We start from the raw sequence: 21,616 nt of genomic DNA on the forward strand, positions 1-21,616 counted from the left end.
ACACTTGACATTTACTAGCTGTGTGACCCTGGGCAAGTCACTTAACCCCAATTGCCTCACAAAAAAAAAGGGTGCTTCAAAACTCCCAAAATACCCCTTCAGCACCAGACTCCATTAAAGTCTTTGCTACTGCAAAAAGTATTATTATAACTGGCATATATGGTACATACAAGACTTTTCTTTTGATTATTCACCTTGGAACAACTTTGGCAAGATGCTTGTTAAGATCAAAATATCTGATGGGATCATCAGGGAAGTCCCACATTTTCTCTTTTTCTTGTTTGTTTTCCAAGAGTCTTGGTATGTAGTTTATTTCCTTTTCCCCATGTGTTCAAGAAAGAGTTTTCAAAAACTGGGTACAATGGCCCATGCTCAAGGAGGTTCTACTGCACTCGACAGACTTTGAGGACAGTTGTGGTAACATGATTGTCTGCTTTTTGAGGACTAAGGCAGCCGAGTATGGAGAGACTTATTTCTAGTAGACAGATGTTGGAAGATGAATTCCTTGGCCAGAACAACCAGTGAAATAAAGAAAAATAAATGTAAGATGGCCCTCAGTGACATCTGGTGCCCTTCCATTTCTTCATTGGTAGCAGAGTAGTGGGAAAGGGGGCAAAGGTATAATGTTTTTATGTTGGTTTTAGATTATCTATATATTTTAACTTGACATTCTCAACGCCATTGGAAATGACGGTGACTACCTAGAGAACATACAACTTAAAGAAACGAATCTCATTTGTCTTATCGTTCTCACTGTAAATGAAACCAGAAAACAAGGAATTTGTAGATTAAACAGAAGGATGGCTCAGGGAGTTATTGAAGAATTAACTACAGAGGTTGGTAAAGTTGGTTTTATAGTCTGTCCAAAGGAAACAAGAAATCTAATTTAAGGGAAGCTTTGGTCATAAGCAATATATTTATGATAAATATTTGCAAAAAAGACCAACGTGAAAATAATTGCAGCTTATTTACCAGCATCTGTTGAAGAGCAAGAAGAGGTAGAGAAATTTTATGGTGAACTTGGCAAGACCTTTTAAAGGAAATCAAAATATACTTTGAGAGGCAGCAACTTAAATGTGAGTGTAGATTAGAAGGGTGGAAAAGCAATGGAAAACAGTAAAGAATGAGCCTTGTGCACTTCACAGAAGCTTCACACTTATATGGGATGTCACCAAAGTCTTACTCTTGCTTTAAGCTTTAATAGCTTAAAACTATTAATAGCTATTAGAATTTAAAACTATTAAATAGCCATTAAAGCTTCAAACTGTGTTAAAACTTTTGGAATAAACAAGATATAGGGAGCGACAAAAATATGATGAACTCTAGAATTCATGAGTTAAGGGACAAGAAATGATTCATTACTGACTTTAGAGTTATTCCTGATACAGTTGTCAAATACCCCATGCTCTGACTTCCTTTACTTATTTTCTCTGAGCTACTCCTCCACTCTATCTCAGCTACACACAGAAATGGCTGAACCCTAGCTCTTGTCATCTTCCAGAAATGTGCTATTTTTCATGTTTGTAAACTCTGAACATCCCTTATCTGATCACAACCTGTTGGTATTCTACCTCTCCTGCCTTGCAACACTAAACCATATTGTCCTCACTAACCTCCAATCTCTTGAACTGCAAAGCAAACCCTCACACCCTCTATCCCATTTTCTCCAATAGATTATTTCCTCTATCACCCTCATTTTCTCATTTATCTTCAATCTCTTGCTGTCCACCAGCTGCTTCCCCATTGCTTAAAATATGCCCAGATCTTCCCCAACTTTAAAAAACCTCCATGGTGATCTATCCTGATTAGCTATTATCCCATGTCTCTCCTCCCTTTTGTGGCTAAAACTCATCGAGAAGGCTGTCTACAACTGGATCCTGCACTTCCTTTTCCTTTCAGTCTCTTCTTAACTCTCTACATTAGGCTTCCAACTATATCACTCAATGGAAATTGCTCTCTCCAAAATGACTACTGTTCTCTTAATTGCCAGATCTAATGGCCTTTTCTCAATCTTCATCCTTCTTCATTTCTCTTCGGTTTTTGACACTGTCAATCACCATCTTCTTGATATTCTATTCTAACAAGGTTTTTGTGATACTACTCTATCTTGTTTTTTCTTCCTACTTATCTGACTATTCCTTTGCTGGATCTTCCTCCTTAATTATGGATGTTCCACTTGGCTCAGTCCTAGGCCTCCTTTTTTCTCTCTATGCTATTTCAGTTGGTGATCTCATCAGCTTCTATGGATTTAACTATCATCTTTATGCTATGGTGTTTTTTTTTCTTAGTAGTATTCTATTTTATTTTCCTATTACATGTAAAGATTGTTTTCAACATTTATTTTTGTGAGAATTGTGAGTTCTAAATTTTTCCCTCCCCCCTTCCCCAATATTTATATATACATATATACACATGTATATATGCACATATGTATATGTACACATACACACATATATGCATATATATGTACATATATATGTATATATATATATATATAAATCATGTTGTATTTCCACAGTAATCATATTGTAAAAGAAGAATCAGAACAAAAGGGAAAAACCAAAGAAAGGAAAAAAAATAATAGCAACAAATAAAGTGAAAATAGTAAATACTTTGATTTTCATTCAGAATCCATAGTTCTTTTTCTGGATGTGGAGAGCATTTTCCATCATAAGTCTTTGAAATTGCCTTGGATCATTGTATTGCTGAGAAGAGTTGTCTTTCCCAGTTGATCATCAAACAATGTTGCTCTTACTATGTACAATGTTCTCCTGGTTCTGCTCACTTCACTCAGCATCAATTCATGTAAGTCTTTCCAGGTTTTTCTGGAATTTGCCTGCTCATCATTTCTTATAGCATAATAGTATTCCATCACATTCATATACTACAACTAGTTTAGCCATTCCCCAATTGATGGGCATCCTCTCAATTTCCAATTCTTTGCCACCAGAAAAAGAACTGCTATAAATATTTTTGTATAAATAAGTTCTTTCCCCTTTTTTGGGATCTCTTTGGGATATAGACCTAGTAATGGTATTGCTGGGTCAAAGTGTATGTACAGTTCTATAGCCCTTTGGGCATAGTTCCAAATTGCTCTCCATAATGGTTGGATCAGTTCACAGCTCCACTAACAATACATTAGTGTTCCAATTTTCACATATCTTCTCCAACATTTATCATTTTCCTTTTTTGTCATATTAGCCAATCTGATAGGTGTGAGGTGGTACCTCAAAGTTGTTTTAATTTGCATTTCTCTAATCAATAGTGATTTAGGACATTTTTTTCATATAACTATAGATAGCTTTAATTTCTTCATCTGAAAACTGTTCATATCCTTTGACCATTTCTCAATTGGGGAATGACTTGTATTCTTATAAATTTCTTTTAATGAGGCAATTGGGGTTAAGTGACTTGCCCAGGGTCACACAGCTAGTAAGTGTTAAGTGTCTGAGGCCAGATTTGAACTCAGGTACTCCTGACTCCAGGGCCAGTGCTCTATCCACTGCGCCATCTAGCTTCCCCTATTCTTATAAATTTGATTCAGTTTTCTATATATTTTAGAAATGAGGCCTTTTTCAGAAACATGCTGATGAATCTTAAATTTACTTATCTACCCCCTAACCTCTCTGCTGACCTCCAATTTCACAATCTCCAACTACCTGTCAGACATCTTGAACTGGAAGTCCCATTGACATATCAAACTACATATTTGCAAAACTGAGCTCATTATCTTTTCCCCAGATTTGTCTCTGTTCTTAACTTCTGTATTACAGTCAAGGTTACCACAATGTCCCCAATCACTTGGGCTCAAAACCTAGGTGTCATCCTAACCTCCTCATTCTCTCACATCTCCCATATCCCATGTGTTGCCAAGTCCTTATTCTGATGTTCCTCACATAAGCCACCTTACCACTTTCACTGGCTTTTCTCCATGCCTAGAATACACTCCCTCTTTATCTTTTCCTTTTGCTTTCAAATTTCACTTAAAATCCCTCCTTCTACAACAGCCTTTCCTCATCTTTCTTTATTCTACTGTCTTCCTCCTTTTGATAATCTCCAGTTATCCTGCATATATCTTGCTTGTACATAGTTGTTTGTATGTTATAGCCTCCATTAGACTGTGAGCTTCTCAAGAGCAGGGGCTATCTTTTGTTTTTCTTCGTCTGAGGTGTTTTAGCCCAGTTCCTGGACATAGTTGGTGCTTAGTAAGTACTTATTAACTGTATATAGTCAGCCTTGCAAATTTTTCTGAGCAGCAGAAACCTGTTTTATTTAAATGAATTTCTGAGGTAAAAAAAAATAGGAAATAGATGGGGAAATGGCACCCATACCAAACAGCAATTTCTTGCAGAGATTGAAATATCATAAATCAGTCGCCATAACTGGGAGAACAAAAAAACCTCAAAACTCCCTTAGCCCTTGTTTTCTACCCAGTGAGATGTGGCAGGTAATAGCTACAGTGGTTTAGAATTCAAGTCGATTCATAAAATCTTACAGAGAAGTATTGTAGAAAATTGTGGTCAGCATTGCCTCACAATATTAATAAAAGCTATCACCTTAAGGTTTGCAAAATGCTTCCTCCTGTTCTCTCATTTAATCCTCAAAATAATCCTGTGAAGTAGGTGCTATCATTATTCCCATTTTGTAGATGAGGAAAGTAAGATGGAGAGCAGGTATGCATCTGAGGGAAATTCAAAGTCAGGCGTTCCTGACTCCAAGGTCAGAAGTCTTTTCATTGTGCTGTTCAGCTGTAGAGACAGAAAATTCCATTTTTAGGGAAGCTTGATGAGACACCCCCCCACCCCCCAAAAAGCAAAATCATCCTTAGAGCATTTAAACATAAAACTGGAAAAAAACAAGAGATGAAACATGGATAAGGTTGGCAAAGGTTGCACTTTAAAAAACCAAACCCAAACCCCACCCACCACAGTGGACCTAAGACACTTGGATCATCGTCACAGTCCTGGATAATATTCTAGAGGAAAAAGACATGACTGAAAAAAAAGATGTAAAAGTATCACTTGTCAAGGCATCTAAAGGAGACTGTAAGCTCCTTAAGTAAAAGGATTATTTCCTTCCTCATATTTGTAGCCCTGGTGTGTGGCACACAGTTGCCACATAATAGATGCTTTTTGATTCATTGCTTTTACCCCAAAGACTTAGAAAGGAATCTCAGATATATTGTTGGCACCAAAACATGACTGAGAGTAACTAACCACCCATGGGGCTGCTTTCCATTCTGTAAAATTCTTAAGAGAGTCTTCTACATACATATTGTGGTTCTGGTTCGGTTGTTGAAGGTACAAGAAGGGAACAGGCCAGTTTTCAAAAGTAGTATTCCACAGCTGACCTTTATCAATACACAGTTGTCTGAGAAGTTCAGGAAATACCAGATCCTGCTGTGATTATTGTTTGACTACAAAATAGCATTTGATTTGGCAGGTTCAAATGGCACCTTCAATGTTATCCAACAGCAGGAGTTCTTAACCTTTTTTGGTATGATGGACCCCTTCAGTGGTCTGGTGAAACCGATGGATCACTTCTCAGGATGATGCTTCTAAATGCATAAAAGAAAATATACAGGATGTTGAAAGAAACCAACAATCCCCCCTCAAATAATTTTTTTTAAAAGCAAGTTGAGTCAGTCAGCACACATTTTTAAAGCACCCGCCATGTGCCAGGCACTGTGCTAAGCATTGAGAATACAAAGAAAGGCAAAAATCAGGACCGACCCTTGAGGAGTTCACTGTCTAATGTGCAAACAAGAACAGCTCTATATAGGATCAATAGGAAATAATCAACAGAGGGAAAGCCCTAGAATTAAGTTTAGGAACCCCTACTATAAAGAGAGGCATTCCGGTATAGCTCAGAGGCCAGACTTTGGCTTTTGGATCTTGGATTCAAGTTCTGCCTCTGATGGAGAGTCAGTCATCTCATTGCTCAGTGCCCTGGGAAACTGAGGCTTTGAGTTACTGTGGCTGAACAGTTAGTTGATCTGTTTCTTGGAAGGAGTTTCCACACTGGAAGTACCTTACCACAACATTATTCAGAGGTCTAGAACTCTCCCAGCAGGTCAGTTTGAATTTGGCCTAGCTGTCCACACAACAATGAACCTATAGAGCTTGTCCATGTGTGCACATAGCTTAGACACTGAACATGGACTGTGAGCTGCGTACAGAAATGGACCCTTGGGGAATGCTTCCAGATCTTTCAATCAGCGGTCGCTAATAGATGTAGAGCTGCAAGGAGACATAGAGGTCATCTGGGCCAACCCACCAATTTTTGCAGATGAGGAAATGGAGGCCCCAAAGTGAATTTGCTCAAGGTTGCACAGGTGGTAAGTGACAGAGTCTAAGTTCTACCATGGGTCTCTTGTTCAATCATGTCTTGATTTTTTGGGGCCCCATGGACCATACTGTCCATGGGGTTTTCTTGGCAAAGATACTGGGCTGCTTGGCCGTTTCCTTTTCCAGTGGACTAAGGTAAACAAATGGAGGTTAAGTGACTTGGCCAGGGTCACATAGCTATTAGTGTCTGAGGTTGGATTTGAACTCCAAACCCACTGTTCTATCCATTGAGCCGCCTAGCTGCCTCAACATGGGTCTAGTGATGCCAAATTCAGCACTCTCCACTGTACAATGTTTTTGGTTGTTAAGTGTCTGAGGTTATGGAACACTACACTCTCCAGAGAATTAAAACTGAGGATTGCCTAAAGAGTAACAGAGAGGTGTAGAGTAGAAAGGTATAAGTAGCAATATATGATAAACAAGGAAAGGTTGGATCTAATACCAAAGATATATATTTTAATGAAGTCCTAGAAATAGCTATGGAGCATTGATAAATAGAAGTAACTGCATGGGAGAAATAGATTCCAGCTGGAACCAAGGTACCCTTAAGTGAGACAGTAACCTCAGATGCTCTGATCCCGTCACTTGATTCAATTAAAAAAAAAACACCTCACATTAATTAAACATCTGCTAAGTCCAAAACATTATTATGTGTTATGGCCCTGTGCCAATACCTTATGAGAATTATGAGAATTTCATTAATTAAATTTCCCTTGAGTGGCATCCAAGATGGACCCTCATGAATTGAGTTTTGGCTTTGTAGTTAAGTAGTTAAAGGGAGATTCTAGTAAAGTTTAAATAAGATGCAGTCCTGCTTGGTTGGGGGAATGTTTACATTGACCTGGGAGATGACTGAATGAATAAGTTGAGGTGGGTATAACATAATCTGACATGCTTTTTTTTGGTTGGGAGCTGTGATTGACTTTCTCTACCTGCTGCAGATCAGAAACTCACCTGTGACTTAAAAGACCCATCTGGTTGCTTGGGGGCACTGAGGGAGGTGGAGGGACTTCACCAATTGTCGCTCAGTTGGTATGTTTCAAGAGGTGAGACTTGAATCCAAGTCTTCTGACTCTACTAGTAGGCATTTAACTGTCACCCCAGGTGGCCTCATGCTTTCAACTGGATGGAACCAAGTTGTAAATGCTGTAAAAATTTATCAGTTTCATCTCAAAGAACTTTTATAGTCTCAGACTAACTTGCCAGAGAACAGCAGGCATATCGAGAATCAATATTCAGTAAAATATGCCTAGAGGTGACGTTTTGGGTTTTGCTTTTTCCAGGTCAGAAAAATACCCGATACATCCTGATGTTCGATGTGTTTGTTATTGTGGGTTGCTTTACTTCCCTTATTCTGTGTACCAGATCCATCATCCTGGCCCTCAGATTGCAAAAAGTAAGTGTGTGAATTTTGATTCTCACCTCCCTCCCTTTGGCTCCTTCCCTCTTGGTTTGCCCAGAAGGATGGAATATTGATGTTGCATCATCCTTCTATTTCAGAAGTCCCTCAGATGTATTAAATCCCTGGAGGAAAGTGATTGCCTCCCCACCAGGCTATTTAATTAGTGTGGGGTGTAGGAAGTAACTAAAGATTTTTGAAGAGTGAGGCTCTTCCAGATAATTGACGCTCCTTTAACTAAAGTAATAAATTCATGGGAAAAGGCCACAGAAGATATTGTTTCTCCTTCTTCTTTCCCTTGTCCCAAATCTGAAGAATTAGTTTTCTGGATAGTTGCTCCTTTTTCAGTTCTCTCCACTACTTCTCAACATTTTTATATCACATATGTTTTACCTCTATAATAGGATTAGGGCTAGAGGGGACTTGAGAAGGGAAAGAGTAGTAGCTTGGGAGTCAGAGGATATGAGTTCAAATCCCATCTCCACTGCTTAGTACTTATGTGACCTTGGGCAAGTCATTGACCTCATCAATTTTATAATGAAGTTGTACTAAATTGCCCCTGAGGCCCCTTCCCACCAGAGTTCAATGATTCTATAATCATTGAATCCAACCCCTTCCTTTTACATGTGAGGAAATTCAGGTCCATGCAAGTTAAGAGACTTGTTCAAGGTCACACAAGTAGTAGAGATGAGAGTCAAACCCACATCATCTAACTAAATCCAGCATCCTTTTTACTGGACCATGATGCCTTTCTTCTGTTACAGTTGATCTCGTTTAGCTCGAGTCTGCTACTGTTAAATATTGGGACACCAATTTGGCACACAAATTTGATTTGATCCATTAATTGGTTGAAATCTGGTGTCTATTCTTAGTACAAAGTTAGGCTCTATAGGGGGTAGAAATGCATTAGACATAATTCCTGCTCTCAGGGTACTTAGTATCTAGCTGGGAAATTTGTTGACAGATGATTTTCTAGGCCAGAGCAGTGGTGTCCAACACAAATAAAAAATGGAGGCCACTAAATCATACATAAGGACTTAGAAAACCATATATTAACATTTTCTGTGTTCCATGGTATTTGTTTTTATTTTGTTAAATATTTCCCAATTACATTTTAATCTAATTTGGGCTCGCTTTGGGAGTGTTGCAGTGCCGTCTGTGACACCTCTGGGCTAGAGCACCATTCAGAGTTTCTCTCCTACTTCCCAGATGGCAGAATTGTGTGTAAGAAACACTTTAAAAATGTTTGCTACAGAGATTTATAAGGTTCTTCCTGGAGAAATATAAAAAACATGTGAGTGATGCTGACCGCTGGGAGTTTATCAACGGATGGTACATTCTTGTGATCATCAGTGACCTAATGACCATCATTGGATCAATATTAAAAATGGAAATCAAAGCAAAGGTGAGAAAGTGTCAATTCTGAGCTACCCTGAGGCTATTATTTCTGATGGACTTTTATCTTGAAAACTGACACTCCTTGTAGCTTTATCTGGAATACTTTCTTTTATTCAGCCTCCCTTCACATACATACAAATGAACCACTGCTGTGCTCTGGTTTCTTAAGAAAGGTAGAATAAAGTGGCCGACACACTGTGGAAAATAATATTCTCCTGATTACACTGTGTACTTGGCAGCATCTGCTGAGTAGACCCTGAAGTGGGAAAAATGCTTTTTGGTGAAAAGAGAATCTGTTTTTCCCCCTGGAAAGAGTGACTCTCCAAAGATCTGTCTACTTAACTGGGGAGAAGCTAACCACAGAACCTTTGTTCTCTGTCACCAGGTTTATATAACCAAGGATTCACATAGATTTTGGTGAGACAGAAATGGGTAGGATTGAAGATGTAGAACCAGATGGGAGTTTGAAGGTCATTTAGCCCAGCTGCTTTGTTTGGCAGATGAAAAGACTAAGGTCTATGGAGGTTAAGGGTTCTGCTCAGAGTTGTACAGGTGGCTTCAGGTCCCACATTCTTGCTATTGTATTGTATGACCTCCATAGATTTAGGGTTGGGAGGGAACTCAGAGGTTATCTTCTCCACCCTACCATCCCATACTTTTTAATCTTTTTGTTTTTTGTTGTTTTTTTTGGTGAGGTAACTGGGGTTAAGTGACTTGCCCAAGGTCACACAACTAGTTAAGTGTCAAGTGTATGAAGTGGGATTTGAACTCAGGTCCTCCTGAATGCAGGGCCGGTGCTCTATCCACTGCACCACCTAGCTGCCCTTCCATCCCCTACTTTTCATAAGTGAGAAGACAAGATCAGAGAAATGAGGTCATGTGTCCAAGGTCACACCGGGAATGAAGAATAGAGCTTGGATTCAAATCCAAGTCCTCTGCCCCCAAATCCAGCGGCACCCCCTAATCCTCCTCTTGGTCTTGTGAGGTCTTTTGTGGGATTCTGGGGGGGGGGAGGGTTTCTATTGCATCTTGTGGCTACAGGAGTTCCTGAGTTCTTGGCTCTGGAAAGCTGAATCTGTTTAACCTCATGATTTAGAGTCCTGGCAGCTTGCCTGGAGATGAGGGGGAAGAAGGAGAATGGAGGGAGAAGGGAAAGGAGGAGGGAGGAGAAAGAAGGGAAAGAAGGAGGGAGTGAGGGGGAAGGAAGGAAGAAGGTAGGGAGGAAGAGAGAAAAAAGGGAGTGGGGGAGAAAGGAAGGAAGGAAAAAGAAGGAAGGAGGGAGTGAGGAAGAAGGGAAGGGAGGAAAGACAGTGAAGGAGAAGGAAAGGAAGGACTTATTAAGCACCTAATATGTCCTGGCACTTTACTAAGTGCTTTGCAATACTATCTTATTTGAGCAGGGATTACTTGATGCTAAAAATCCTCTGCCCTTCCAACCCCAAAGTTTACTGGGAGTAAAGATTCGTGCCTTGGAAGTTAAGAATCCTGGGCCCAAGGGGCAGCTAGGTGGCGCAGTGGATAGAGCACCAGCCCTGGAGTCAGGAGTACCTGAGTTCAAATCCGGCCTCAGACACTTAACACTTACTAGCTGTGTGACCCTGGACAAGTCACTTAACCCCCATTGCCCCACTTAAAAAAAAAAAAAAGCTATAGAGATCTCAAGGAAAAATAAAGACCAAGAAAAGATGACCAAATAAGAATCCCTCATCAGGGGATCTTTGGAAGACTCTATTTTCTTCATGGAATATACAGATATGGTCACAGTGGTCACCCGAAGATTACTCATAGGATAAATGTGGCAAATGGACAAGTGGAAATCCACCATTAAGGGGTTTTGTTTACAGTCCTGTTGGCTGAGATAATCCCTCTTGGTAAATCCCTTTTACTCAGCCTTAGTGTAACTCTTGGCAAAACTTTACTGGGGGCCAGCTGGGCAGGAGTGTTTGGAAATAAAGCTTCCAGGCTGTCTGGTGGGCAGTTTTCTGTAAGGAAGAGCCTTCTAAGGTTAGACATAGTTTACTTGCCTGTAATCCTATTCCCATCATCCTTTGTGTTTAACATGTGTTTGGACTAAAACCAAAGTCAGTGTACTACTACATGGGGAATGGGTATTACTGCTGCAATTGATGGACAGGACTTCAGAAGCAGAAAGGATTTCCATAGCCATCTAGTACAACCTTTACCTGAGACAGGAGGATCCTCTATATAACCCGCTCAACAAGGGGTCATCTGAACCTTTCAAGGAAGGAGGAGCTCATTAGTACTCAAGGCAGCCCTGTTTCACTTTTTGGTCAGTTCTAATTGTCAGGGCAGCTAGGTGGTGCAGTGGACAGAGCACTTGGCCCTGAGTCAGGAAGACCTGAGTTCAAATATGGTCTCAGATACATACTAGGTATATGATTCTGAGCAAGTCACTTAACCCTGTTTGCCTCAATTTCCTCATGTGTAAAATGAACTGGAGAAGGAAATGGAAAACATTCCAGCATCCTTTTTTTCTTCAACACATCAACATGTTGTTTGACTTCAACAGTCAAGTCAACAAACATTTATTAAACACCTACTGTGTACCAGTCACTGACCTAAGAATGTTCCTCACATAGCATGAACTTGAAGCCCTTAATGATCTCATCCTGGTTGCTCTCCTCTGAATGTCCTTCATGTTATCCATGTTTTTCCTAAAATGTGGCCCCTGGACTAAATGCCAAACTGCTTTAAAAGGAGAGAACTGCTTTTCTTTTATGTTTTGTCTTCTCCCTTATTCACATGTAAGCTCCTTGAAGACAGGGACTGTCTTTCTGTTATATTTGCCCTCCCAGCTCTTAGCATAGAGCTCTGACACACCAGTAAGAGCCTAACAAAGGCTTGTTGACTTGCCTCAGCTGGTGGGACACTTGGTTAAAGCTGTGCTAGATCACCATTTTCTTTTTAATATGTTCTAGAATTTTGCTACAAATCTGACTTGATCTCATTGACCTTTGCATTCTCTATTCTATTTCCTTTTTTTTTTTTAAATTCAGTCATTTTTGCCCTCTTTTCCAATCCCATTGTACCTATACAATGCAATCTGATCATAGGTAGAACCCAGCAATCACCTGTGTGACTTTGGACAAGACAGGTCTCTTCTTTTCTTTTCTTTTCTTTTCTTTTCTTTTCTTTTCTTTTCTTTTCTTTTCTTTTCTTTTCCTTTCTTTTCCTTTCTTTTCCTTTCTTTTCCTTTCTTTCTTTCTTTCTTTCTTTCTTTCTTTCTTTCTTTCTTTCTTTCTTTCTTTCTTTCTTTCTTTCTTTCTTTCTTTCTTTCTTTCTTTCTTTCTTTCTTTCTTTCTTTCTTTCTTTCTTTCTTCCTTCCTTCCTTCCTTCCTTCCTTCCTTCCTTCCTTCCTTCCTTCCTTCCTTCCTTCCTTCCTTCCTTCCTTCCTTCCTTCCTTCCTTCCTTCCTTCCTTCCTTCCTTCCTTCCTTCCTTCCTTCCTTCCTTCCTTTCTTTCTTCCTTCCTTTCTTTCTTTCTCTCTTTCTCTCTTTCTCTCTTTGTCTCTTTGTCTCTTTCTCTCTTTGTCTCTTTCTTTCTTTCTCTCTTTCTTTCTTTCTCTTTCTCTCTCTCACTTTATCTCTCTCTCTTTCTCTTTCTCTCTCTCTTTCTCTTTCTCTCTCTCTTTCTCTTTCTCTTTCTCTCTCTCTTTCTCTCTTTCTTTTTCTGGCAATTGGGGTTAAGTGACTTGCCCAGAGTCACACAGCTAGTGAGTATTAAGTGTCTGAGTCCAGATTTGAACTCAGATCCTCCTGACTCCAGGGCCGGTGCTCTATCCACTACACCACCTAGCTGCCCCAGGACTGGTCTCTTCTTAATCAATCAATGAATCAGTCAATCAGTAAACATTTATTAAGCATATACTATGTGTCAGGCATTGAGTTAAAGTCTGGGGATAAAAAAGAGGCAAAAGACAGCCCCTGCCCTCAAGGAGCTTACAAATCTAATGGAGGAGACAACATGCAAACAAGTACATACAAAGAAATCTGTAAATTGGATAAATAGGAAGTAATTAACAGAGATTAATTAGCAGGCACTAGGATTAAGAAAAGTTGTGGGGGTAGGGGCAGTTTATATTATTTGGGGAAGTGGAAATGATGACAAAATGGTTGGGAAGGCAGAGCAAGAGAGTGGAATGATGGGAAGCAATGTAGTGAGCGCTTCTCTATAAGCACCTACTAACAGAATCATTGGATCATAAAAAAACCATGAACAAAAAAAGAGCTTAAACATTTTAAGAACTCTTAAAAGAAAGCTGTTGTGGGGCACCTAGGTGGCGCAGTGGATAAAGCACTGGCCCTGGATTCAGGAGGATCTGAGTTAAAATCCAGCCTAGCTTAAACATTTTAAGAACTCTTAAAAGAAAGCTGTTGTGGGGCACCAAGGTGGCGCAGTGGATAAAGCACTGGCCCTGGATTCAGGAGGATCTGAGTTAAAATCCAGCCTCAGATGCTTGACACTTACTAGCTGTGTGACCCTGGGCAAGTCACTTAACCCCCATTGCCCCACAAAAAAATAAAAAATTAAAAAAATAAAGAGAAGTTGGGAAAGGCTTCTAGTAAAAGATGTGATTTTAGTTGGGACTTAAAGGAAGTCAAAGAGGTCAGTAGACAGAGTGAGGAGGGGAGAACATTCTACACATGAGAGACAAAATGCCTGGAGCCAAATGATGGGGTGTCTTGTTTGGGCAGTATCACTGCATCACAGGTCAGTGAATAAGGTGTAAGAAGACTGGAAAAGTAGGAAGGGACTAGGTTAAGAAGGGCACTGAATGTCAAACAGCTTTCTCTAGAGTTGCTTCCTCATTTGTGGAATAAGAATGTTGGATAATTTGGGGGGGGGGCGTGCAATGACAGTTAAGTGACTTGCCCAGGGTCACACAGCTAGTGTCAAGTGTCTGAGGTGGGATTTGAACTCAGATCCTCCTGAATCCAGGGCCAGTGCTTTATCCACTGTACCATCTAGCTGCCCCCTGTTGGATAATTTTTAAAGGTCCTTCCTTGCTCTTAAAATCCCGACACATCCAACCAGATGCCATTTGTATTGGCTTCCTATCAATCTTTCTTCCTCTTACCTCTTCCTGTTGCCATCCATACTCTATCTAGCTATCAAAATGATATCTCTAAAGAAAAAGGTTGACTGTAGTTACACTGCAGCTAGTGCTCTAGCTGTTTCCTATTGCCTCTATGATCCAATACAAATTCCTCTGTTTAGCATTTAACGCCCTCCCCCACATACACACAGTCTGATGCCCACCACCCTTAGAAGACTTAAGCTCTCCCTCTCCTCTTCTGCCACCTCCTTCAAAAAGCTTTTCTTGATTTCTCTCAAAAAAAAATACTATGTATATCATGCATATGTTTACATGTTATTTCTCTGAATGGAATGGAAACTCCTTGAGGTCAGGGACTAAAGTTGCACTGTTGTCTTTGATTCCTCAGCCTTGTATGTAAGTAATGCTTGATAAGCACTTGTGACTTGACTGCTGTGTGTTTGGGCTGGAATATGTTAAAACAAAACTAAACCCCCCCAAACCCCTTCTAATAAGCATTAAAGAGCCTATACTAAGATGGTTGTAAATGTCTCTTAGGTGGATCACTTAAAAGTAAAGTAAACTGCTCTCCTTAAACATTTAAGGGGGTGAGGAACAACTCCTTAAAGAACAAAATCAAATCTAAAGAACAGAGCCTTTTTTATTGTATGCAATCACAGCAGTGCCTGGAGGGAAACAAGTAATTTCTGAAACCCCGGGAGAAGTCTACTTATAATTACTTGGTAAATTTGCTTCATTTTGTCATTTAGAAAGTGCTGGATTTGTATCTGGAGTCAAGACCTGTGTTCAAATCCTGGTTCTATGCCTTACTAGCTGCACTTTGGGGGGCCTTTTCCCTCAAACCATGAAATAAGGAAGTTATTGTTGTTCTCCAGTCGTGTCTGACTCTTTGTAATCCCATTTGGGGTTTTCTTGGTAAAGATACTGGAATGAGGGGCAGCTAGGTGGCGCAGTGGATAAAGCACCAGCCCTGGATTCAGGAGTACCTGAGTTCAAATCCAGCCTCAGACACTTAACACTTACTAGCTGTGTGACCCTGGGCAAGTCACTTAACCCTCATTGCCCTGCAAAAAAAAAAAAAGATACTGGAATGTCTTGCCATTTCCTTCTCCAGTTTATTTGACAGATGAGGAAACTGAGGCAAAGAGGGTTAGGTGACTTGCCCAGGGTCACACAGCTCTTAAGTGTCTGAGGCTAGATTTGAACTCAGGAAGATGAGTCTTCCTGACTCCAGGTCTGGCACTCTGTGCACTGAAGCACCACCTAGCTGCCTGCAAAGAGGGAGTAAGTTGGACCGAACAATCTCTGAATCCCCTTCCAATTCAAAATCTAAGGTCCTACAAAATAAAGCTGGTAGCCCTAACTGGACAGATGATTTCTTTTTTTTTTTTTTTTTTTTAGTGAGGCAATTGGGGTCAAGTGACTTGCCCAGGGTCACACAGCTAGTAAGTGTTAAGTGTCTGAGGCCGGATTTGAACTCAGGTACTCCTGAATCCAGGGACAGTGCTCTATGCACTGCGCCACCTAGCTGCCCCAAGATGATTTCTTTATAGAATAGAATAAAGTCTTTCACTCACATCTGTTTTTCTTTTTTCCTTCTCTGTGTGTTAGAATCTCACAAATTATGACCTCTGCAGCATTCTGCTTGGGACGTCCACTTTGTTCGCTTGGGTCGGAGTCATCAGATACTTGGGCTATTTCCAGACATACAATGTAAGGCTACCTACCTCACGTGTCACCATCTGGTTGGGTTTGGGTTGGTTAGTGGGGCTTCAACCCACCGAGTGTTGCTTCTGGACCCTCTAGGTGCTCATTTTGACGATGCAGGCCTCGCTGCCTAAAGTCCTCCGGTTCTGTGCTTGTGCCGGGATGATTTACCTGGGATACACTTTCTGTGGCTGGATTGTCATAGGACCCTACCATGAAAAGGTATGTGAGTGGGCCCCAGCCCTTCCTCTTCTATCCTTCCCCTCTTCAGTGGTCCCAGGGGAAAAAAAAGCAGCAAGACCCCTAGCCAAGAGCTGCTATGACAGATGAAGGCTGTGCTAGAGTACCCCCTCCCCACCCCCAAACCTCTAAACACTCCTGTTAGAAGCTTTCTTTTTCCCCCTGCAGGATATTGAAGAAACTTAGAGATATTGAAATAGGAATTACAAAGGGGGGGTTGGCAGGAGGTCGGGGTGGGGGATCTTTTATAGCAGTCTGGGGCCGGCTTACTGAGGCTAATATTAACTCTGTTGGCCATTGAATGCCAAGGATATTTGGACAGGAGGCCGTTGCAGTAAAAAGTAAAATCCAGCCAGAGAAATTATACTAGTCTTGGCTTTAATTTTTTATTTAATTTCAATTTTTTTTATTAACTATTAGGATTGGCATCTGTTTTAAGCTGGGAGGGTGTCAGTGGTCCAACTGCTTTGCTCTGATTGTATTAGATTTAGAATATGAAGTGCTAATATGCCTTATCTTTATAGGTGTTTGTGGCCGCAGTTTAATTTCGGTGTCTTATTAAAGATTGGTATCTGAACTTTAAATTGATATAGTGCATAAGTCAATATCCTATGACTGTGGAGATTTCACAGCTATGCCCAGAGCTTATTGCTTAGTGTGAACCCTTGAAGATAGGATTTGCAGCTTTTGAGACAGGAAATGAGACTTTGTCTCCTTCCTACTCTTGTCCACAAGCAAAAGAGGTGTGTGGCTTTTGCTTGATAGAGTGTTCTTAACTTAGGCTTCTGCTTCACTCCAACAAAGCTGTTGATGAGGGCCACTGGCTCATAGGACTAAAGCTAGAAGGGACTTCAGAGGCTGTCATTTCTAGCTTTCTTATTTTCTGGATGACTCAGAGATGTTGTGATTTGCCTATGGCCATATAGTATCAGGTGGGATTTGAACTCAGGTCTTCCTGATTCCCAAGTCTAGCACTCTGTGTCCATTCTATCACTAGTATCATATAGGATTTGAACCCGTCTTCTTCTTTTTTTTTAAAGTGAGGCAACTGGGGTTAAGTGACTTACCCAGGGTCACACAGCTAGTAAGTGTTAAGTGTCTGAGGCCGGATTTGAACTCAGGTCCTCCTGACTCCAGGGCCGGTGCTCTATCCACTGCGCCACCTAGCTGCCCCTTGAACTCAAGTCTTCTTGACTTTCAAGTCTCGCACTATCCATTCTACCCACATTGTTGTCTCCTTGGAAAGAAGGACAGAACAGGTCATTGGCTTAGTCCATTCATAGATTTTGAGCTAGATCAACCTCAGAAGCTAGCTCATTTTCCAAATGAGGAAACTGAGGCCCAGAGAGGGGAGGTGGACTTGATGGAACTCCTCATACATGTCATAAAGGTTAAAGGTAGAATTTGAATCCAGTTCCTCAGACCCTAAAGCTAGTATTCTTAAAGTTGCCAGGCAAGCTGTCTGTGTAGCTCCAGGACATATGAACAGCTTTTTGGTTTTGCAGACAATTGCTGGTGTGCAACTCTCTCAGCATCCTTTTCAAAGAAGCAAAATGTGGTCCCCGTCCTGTAAATAAATCAGCCCTGGAGCCTATTACACAGAGACTGCCGGCCTTATTAAGTGTCCCATTTAGACTATCCTGGGATGGTTAGCAACCCTCCAGGCTTGAACAGTCGTTAAGAAATGTCTCTTAGAGACATGCCTTGGGTTTTCTATTGCTCTTCCAACTTCGTGCCTCTGCTTTGAAAGATGACCTGGTGCAGGGAAATTAAAAAGATGACTGATGCTTGTAGATTAGTCTCTGGTAAGCCTTCTCTGACTTGGAGAACTCAATATATTAGTCATCGGAAAAATTCACATTAATTTTTCTCCTTGCCCCCACAGATGCATTAAAAAAAAAAAGGAGCCGCTACCTCCATGCGTCACTAGGGGGCAATGTTGCACTTCATGGAATTCTCTACTGAGCTCTGCAGCTGGTTTTGGTGCATTATGCAAGTCCCTGGCTCAGAGACCCCAGAACTGTAGTGGGGAGGGGGTGGGGGAGAGGGAGCAGAGGGTTGGGGTTGCTCTCTTCTTTTTGCCCCTTAGATGTTGCTGCCCATTTTCCCCTTCCTTCTGGCCCCTGCCGAAAATCTACTCCAGTTATTTTGGAGCAGGGTCACAGAATCTCAGGGCTGGAAGTTTCCAAATTACATTTGCTTTGACATCCCTCAAGATCTCCATTTCACATTTCAACAGTAGCTATAAAACCACATAACCACACGTTTTTGTTTGCACTGGAATGGGATTCATTGGTTTTGGTTCAGTCATTTCCATCCTTTTTTTGTGATAACTAAGAGGCCCCCCGGGCTTGATTGGACTTGGTCTCTCCTTTTATTTTCTATGTCAGCTCTCCCCTATCTCTCCCTACATAGGCCTGGAGGAAAACCTAAGGAGTTTAGCATCTCCCCTCTTCCTCCCACTTTGTACCCAAAGTGGTAGCCTAGGGAGGTGATTAGTTAGGTGTGGTATTCATGGCTGTTTGGAAGGCACCTTAGACTCCTATTTTATATTTATATTTATATTATATTTCTATTTATAGAAGCCTTTTTAGTTTCTGCCATTTTGGAAGGTGAGCACCTTTGGGTGAAGAACTTGGTAAAAAGAACCATTGACTCCTAGGGATAGCCCTGTAGGGCATCACTGGACTGTTACCACTTTCCCACCCTGTGTTAACCAGGCTTAAAATGAGATATTCAGAAACTTGCCCCCCACAGATATAAATTGAGAAAATCACCAAGTGTCTGAGCCAAAGGGTTTTCCAGAAACCTTTAAGGAGATTAGCCCCCAATGCCCCTTTCAAGAATTAATGTAAAATAAGCCCTAGTCCAGACAGTAGATGCTTAACAATGCCTTTTTACCAAACCAGAGAGAATAGGGAAGGCCATCCTTTTGGGCCACCATTCAGCAAGTAACAGGAATTCTACATCCATCTCTTGACCTCCTCTCTACTGACACTGAACTTCATTGATTCAATTGAAGAAGAGCCAGGGTGCACTCCTTCCTTCTTGCTGACTCTTTGCTTTGGAACTAATGCACTTTGGCATCAAAATCTTCCAAGACCAAGATGTCTGGGCAGAGGAAACTGGGAAAGTGATTGAGGTTCTCTGAAACCACATCTTGAATTAGTCAACCCTATATTTTCATTCAGCTTTATAGCTTCAGGGTGTTCTATGTTCATTACTCAGCAATCCCATTCAAGGGACATTTATGAAATGCCTCCTGTGTGCCTGCCCCGGTGCTCAACAACCTGAATGCAGGTTCCTGTACCTGTCCTCCAAAGCCTTATGGTCTATTCATTCATTCACTCATTCCACAGGCACTTGTTACATATGAGCTATGTGCCAAGTCGTATTACAGGGGGGCTGGATACAGAGAGAAAAATGGAAATTGTGCCTGCCTACAAGGAGCTCACATTCTTCTGGGAAAAACAAATACACATATAAGTAAATATAAGATATGTAGAAAGGAAATACAAAATAATGGGAAGATGGGGGCTTGAGCTGAGTTTCTAAGGAAACTAGAAATTCTAAGAGATTGAGATGAGCAAGAATTGCCTTCTAGGGATGGAGAAGGTTAGGGTTAGTTTACCTACTCAGAGTACATAGAGTTCATGAAGTATTAGAATAAGGTTGCAACAACAACAACAACAACAAAGAATAAGGTTGGAAAGGGAGTCTGTTGTGAAGGGCTTTGAATGCCAAATGGAGAGGTATGTTTTTATCCTGGAGACAGCTTGATACAGTGGGAAGAAGAGGGGATTTGGAGTCAAGAAGGAGGTTTGAATTCCAACGGGGCCTCCGTTTTTTCATCTGTAAAATGTGAGTGGGTTGGATTCAGTGACCTCTAAGGCCTCCATTGCTCCTAAATCCATGAGCTTGAGAGAAACAGGGACTGATGCAGCCCAGACCTGTGATCTATGAATGCTACTTGGGCAGCTGTATAAGGGAGGGATTGGAGGGGGAAGAGACTTGGAAAAAAGATGCCAATAAGGGGCTAACAGTGTTAGCTGAGGTGAAAGGTGATGAGGGTGTGCCTGTGTGAGTACCGAGGGAGGGTCAGGTGAAAGTGATTGTTTTTGACAGGTTCTTGTCACCTTTAGAGCCAGATGCAGGAAAGTTAAGCTGTTTGCCCAGTGATGGGCAGAGTTGTTGGCTGGATATAGATAACTTCTCTACTCAAAGCCTTCTCTGCTCTCTTTGCTTAAGGCCCTCTCCAGCCTTGTACCCAATCTTTAAAAAAAAAACAAACAAATACAATTTCTCTCTGGCTGGACACTATGGTTCAAGGTCCCTAGAGCTGGTGCTGGCACCAAAATTGAGTAAAGGAAAAAGATCCTCCATCTGCCCCGCATGTCTTCCTTTACTGCCCACTGGCTGGGAGCCAGTACAAACCATAGACCCATAGAATTTGCATGCTGGAATGGGCCTGAGAGATCTGGGAGGTAGACTCGTGATAGTAATGACTAGTAATTCTGGCTCAATCATGCAAGCAATGTCATTCATTAGTCCACATACTTGGGTTTCTCTCATCAGCCATAGCTGGGGGGGGGGGGGAAGAATGTTAGGTTTGTGGATGGTGCCATCCTCTGACTTGGCCTTTAAGGAAATGTCCCTGGGGACTCAAGCCGTGCTTCTGAGTATCTCTAGATTATAAGAAGTAGTTCTCACACCCCTAAAGCATGTCAGACAGGGCCCTCTCTCCTCTTCCAAACCTTGTATATTAAAAAAAAAAGAAAAAAAAGAAAAAAAAAATCAAAATCTACTTGTTATCATGAGACTCCCCCCCCCCCCAACCCTCCCCAGCACAAGGAAATTGGCTGCGGAAATTGGCTCCCGCTCCCAGCTCCTTCTGCTGTCAGCGTGAGATCCCTAGGTAACAGTGCATGAAATGACAGAGAGTGGGGGCCAGTCGTTTGTAACTTACTGGGGCTTTGCTCTCCACAGCCGATAGGTGGGGTGAGATAAGTCTTAAACACACACCGGGGATGGGAGGCTTCATGAGTATAAATCTCTTTAATGCTTTCCAATTTAACTGTGCCTTAATTAATGCGGAAGAAACAGGAGGAATGAATTTGATACCGAACTCTATTCCAACCCAATCAGTGTCCTTTTACTGCTATTTGCCAGACAGGCCTAGGATGCTTGCAAATTCTGGACATTCTGTGAAGCCTAGAATTTTCTTGAGTTTTGCAATTAGGAACACTAATTGGCTCGATCCTAATGGAGTTCCAGGAAATAAACATGACTTATTGATGGAGCTGTCCAGTGATGATTGACAACTACAGAAAACTGTTTTAAATTCACTGGCTCAAGGCCTGTGGTGGGAATGGAAATGATTTACTCCATAAGCTCTGACCTTTTTACTGTTAAATAAAAATTTGCACATTGTTAAATGACTTGCTTACTG

General features: G+C 41.2%; 1 protein-coding gene across 1 annotated transcript in view; it reads left to right on the forward strand.

The window, feature by feature from the left end:
• MCOLN2 (mucolipin TRP cation channel 2) overlaps positions 1-21,616 on the forward strand; it is a 92,984-nt gene that overhangs the window by 59,754 nt on the left and 11,614 nt on the right. The window contains exons 8-11 of the mRNA XM_044005139.1: positions 7,631-7,743; positions 9,002-9,151; positions 15,832-15,933; positions 16,027-16,149. Coding sequence (XP_043861074.1) covers positions 7,631-7,743; positions 9,002-9,151; positions 15,832-15,933; positions 16,027-16,149 — 488 coding nt within the window. The remainder of the gene's footprint in view (positions 1-7,630; positions 7,744-9,001; positions 9,152-15,831; positions 15,934-16,026; positions 16,150-21,616) is intronic.

Source organism: Dromiciops gliroides, chromosome 4 (assembly GCF_019393635.1).
Source record: "Dromiciops gliroides isolate mDroGli1 chromosome 4, mDroGli1.pri, whole genome shotgun sequence".
Lineage (NCBI taxonomy): Eukaryota > Metazoa > Chordata > Mammalia > Microbiotheria > Microbiotheriidae > Dromiciops > Dromiciops gliroides.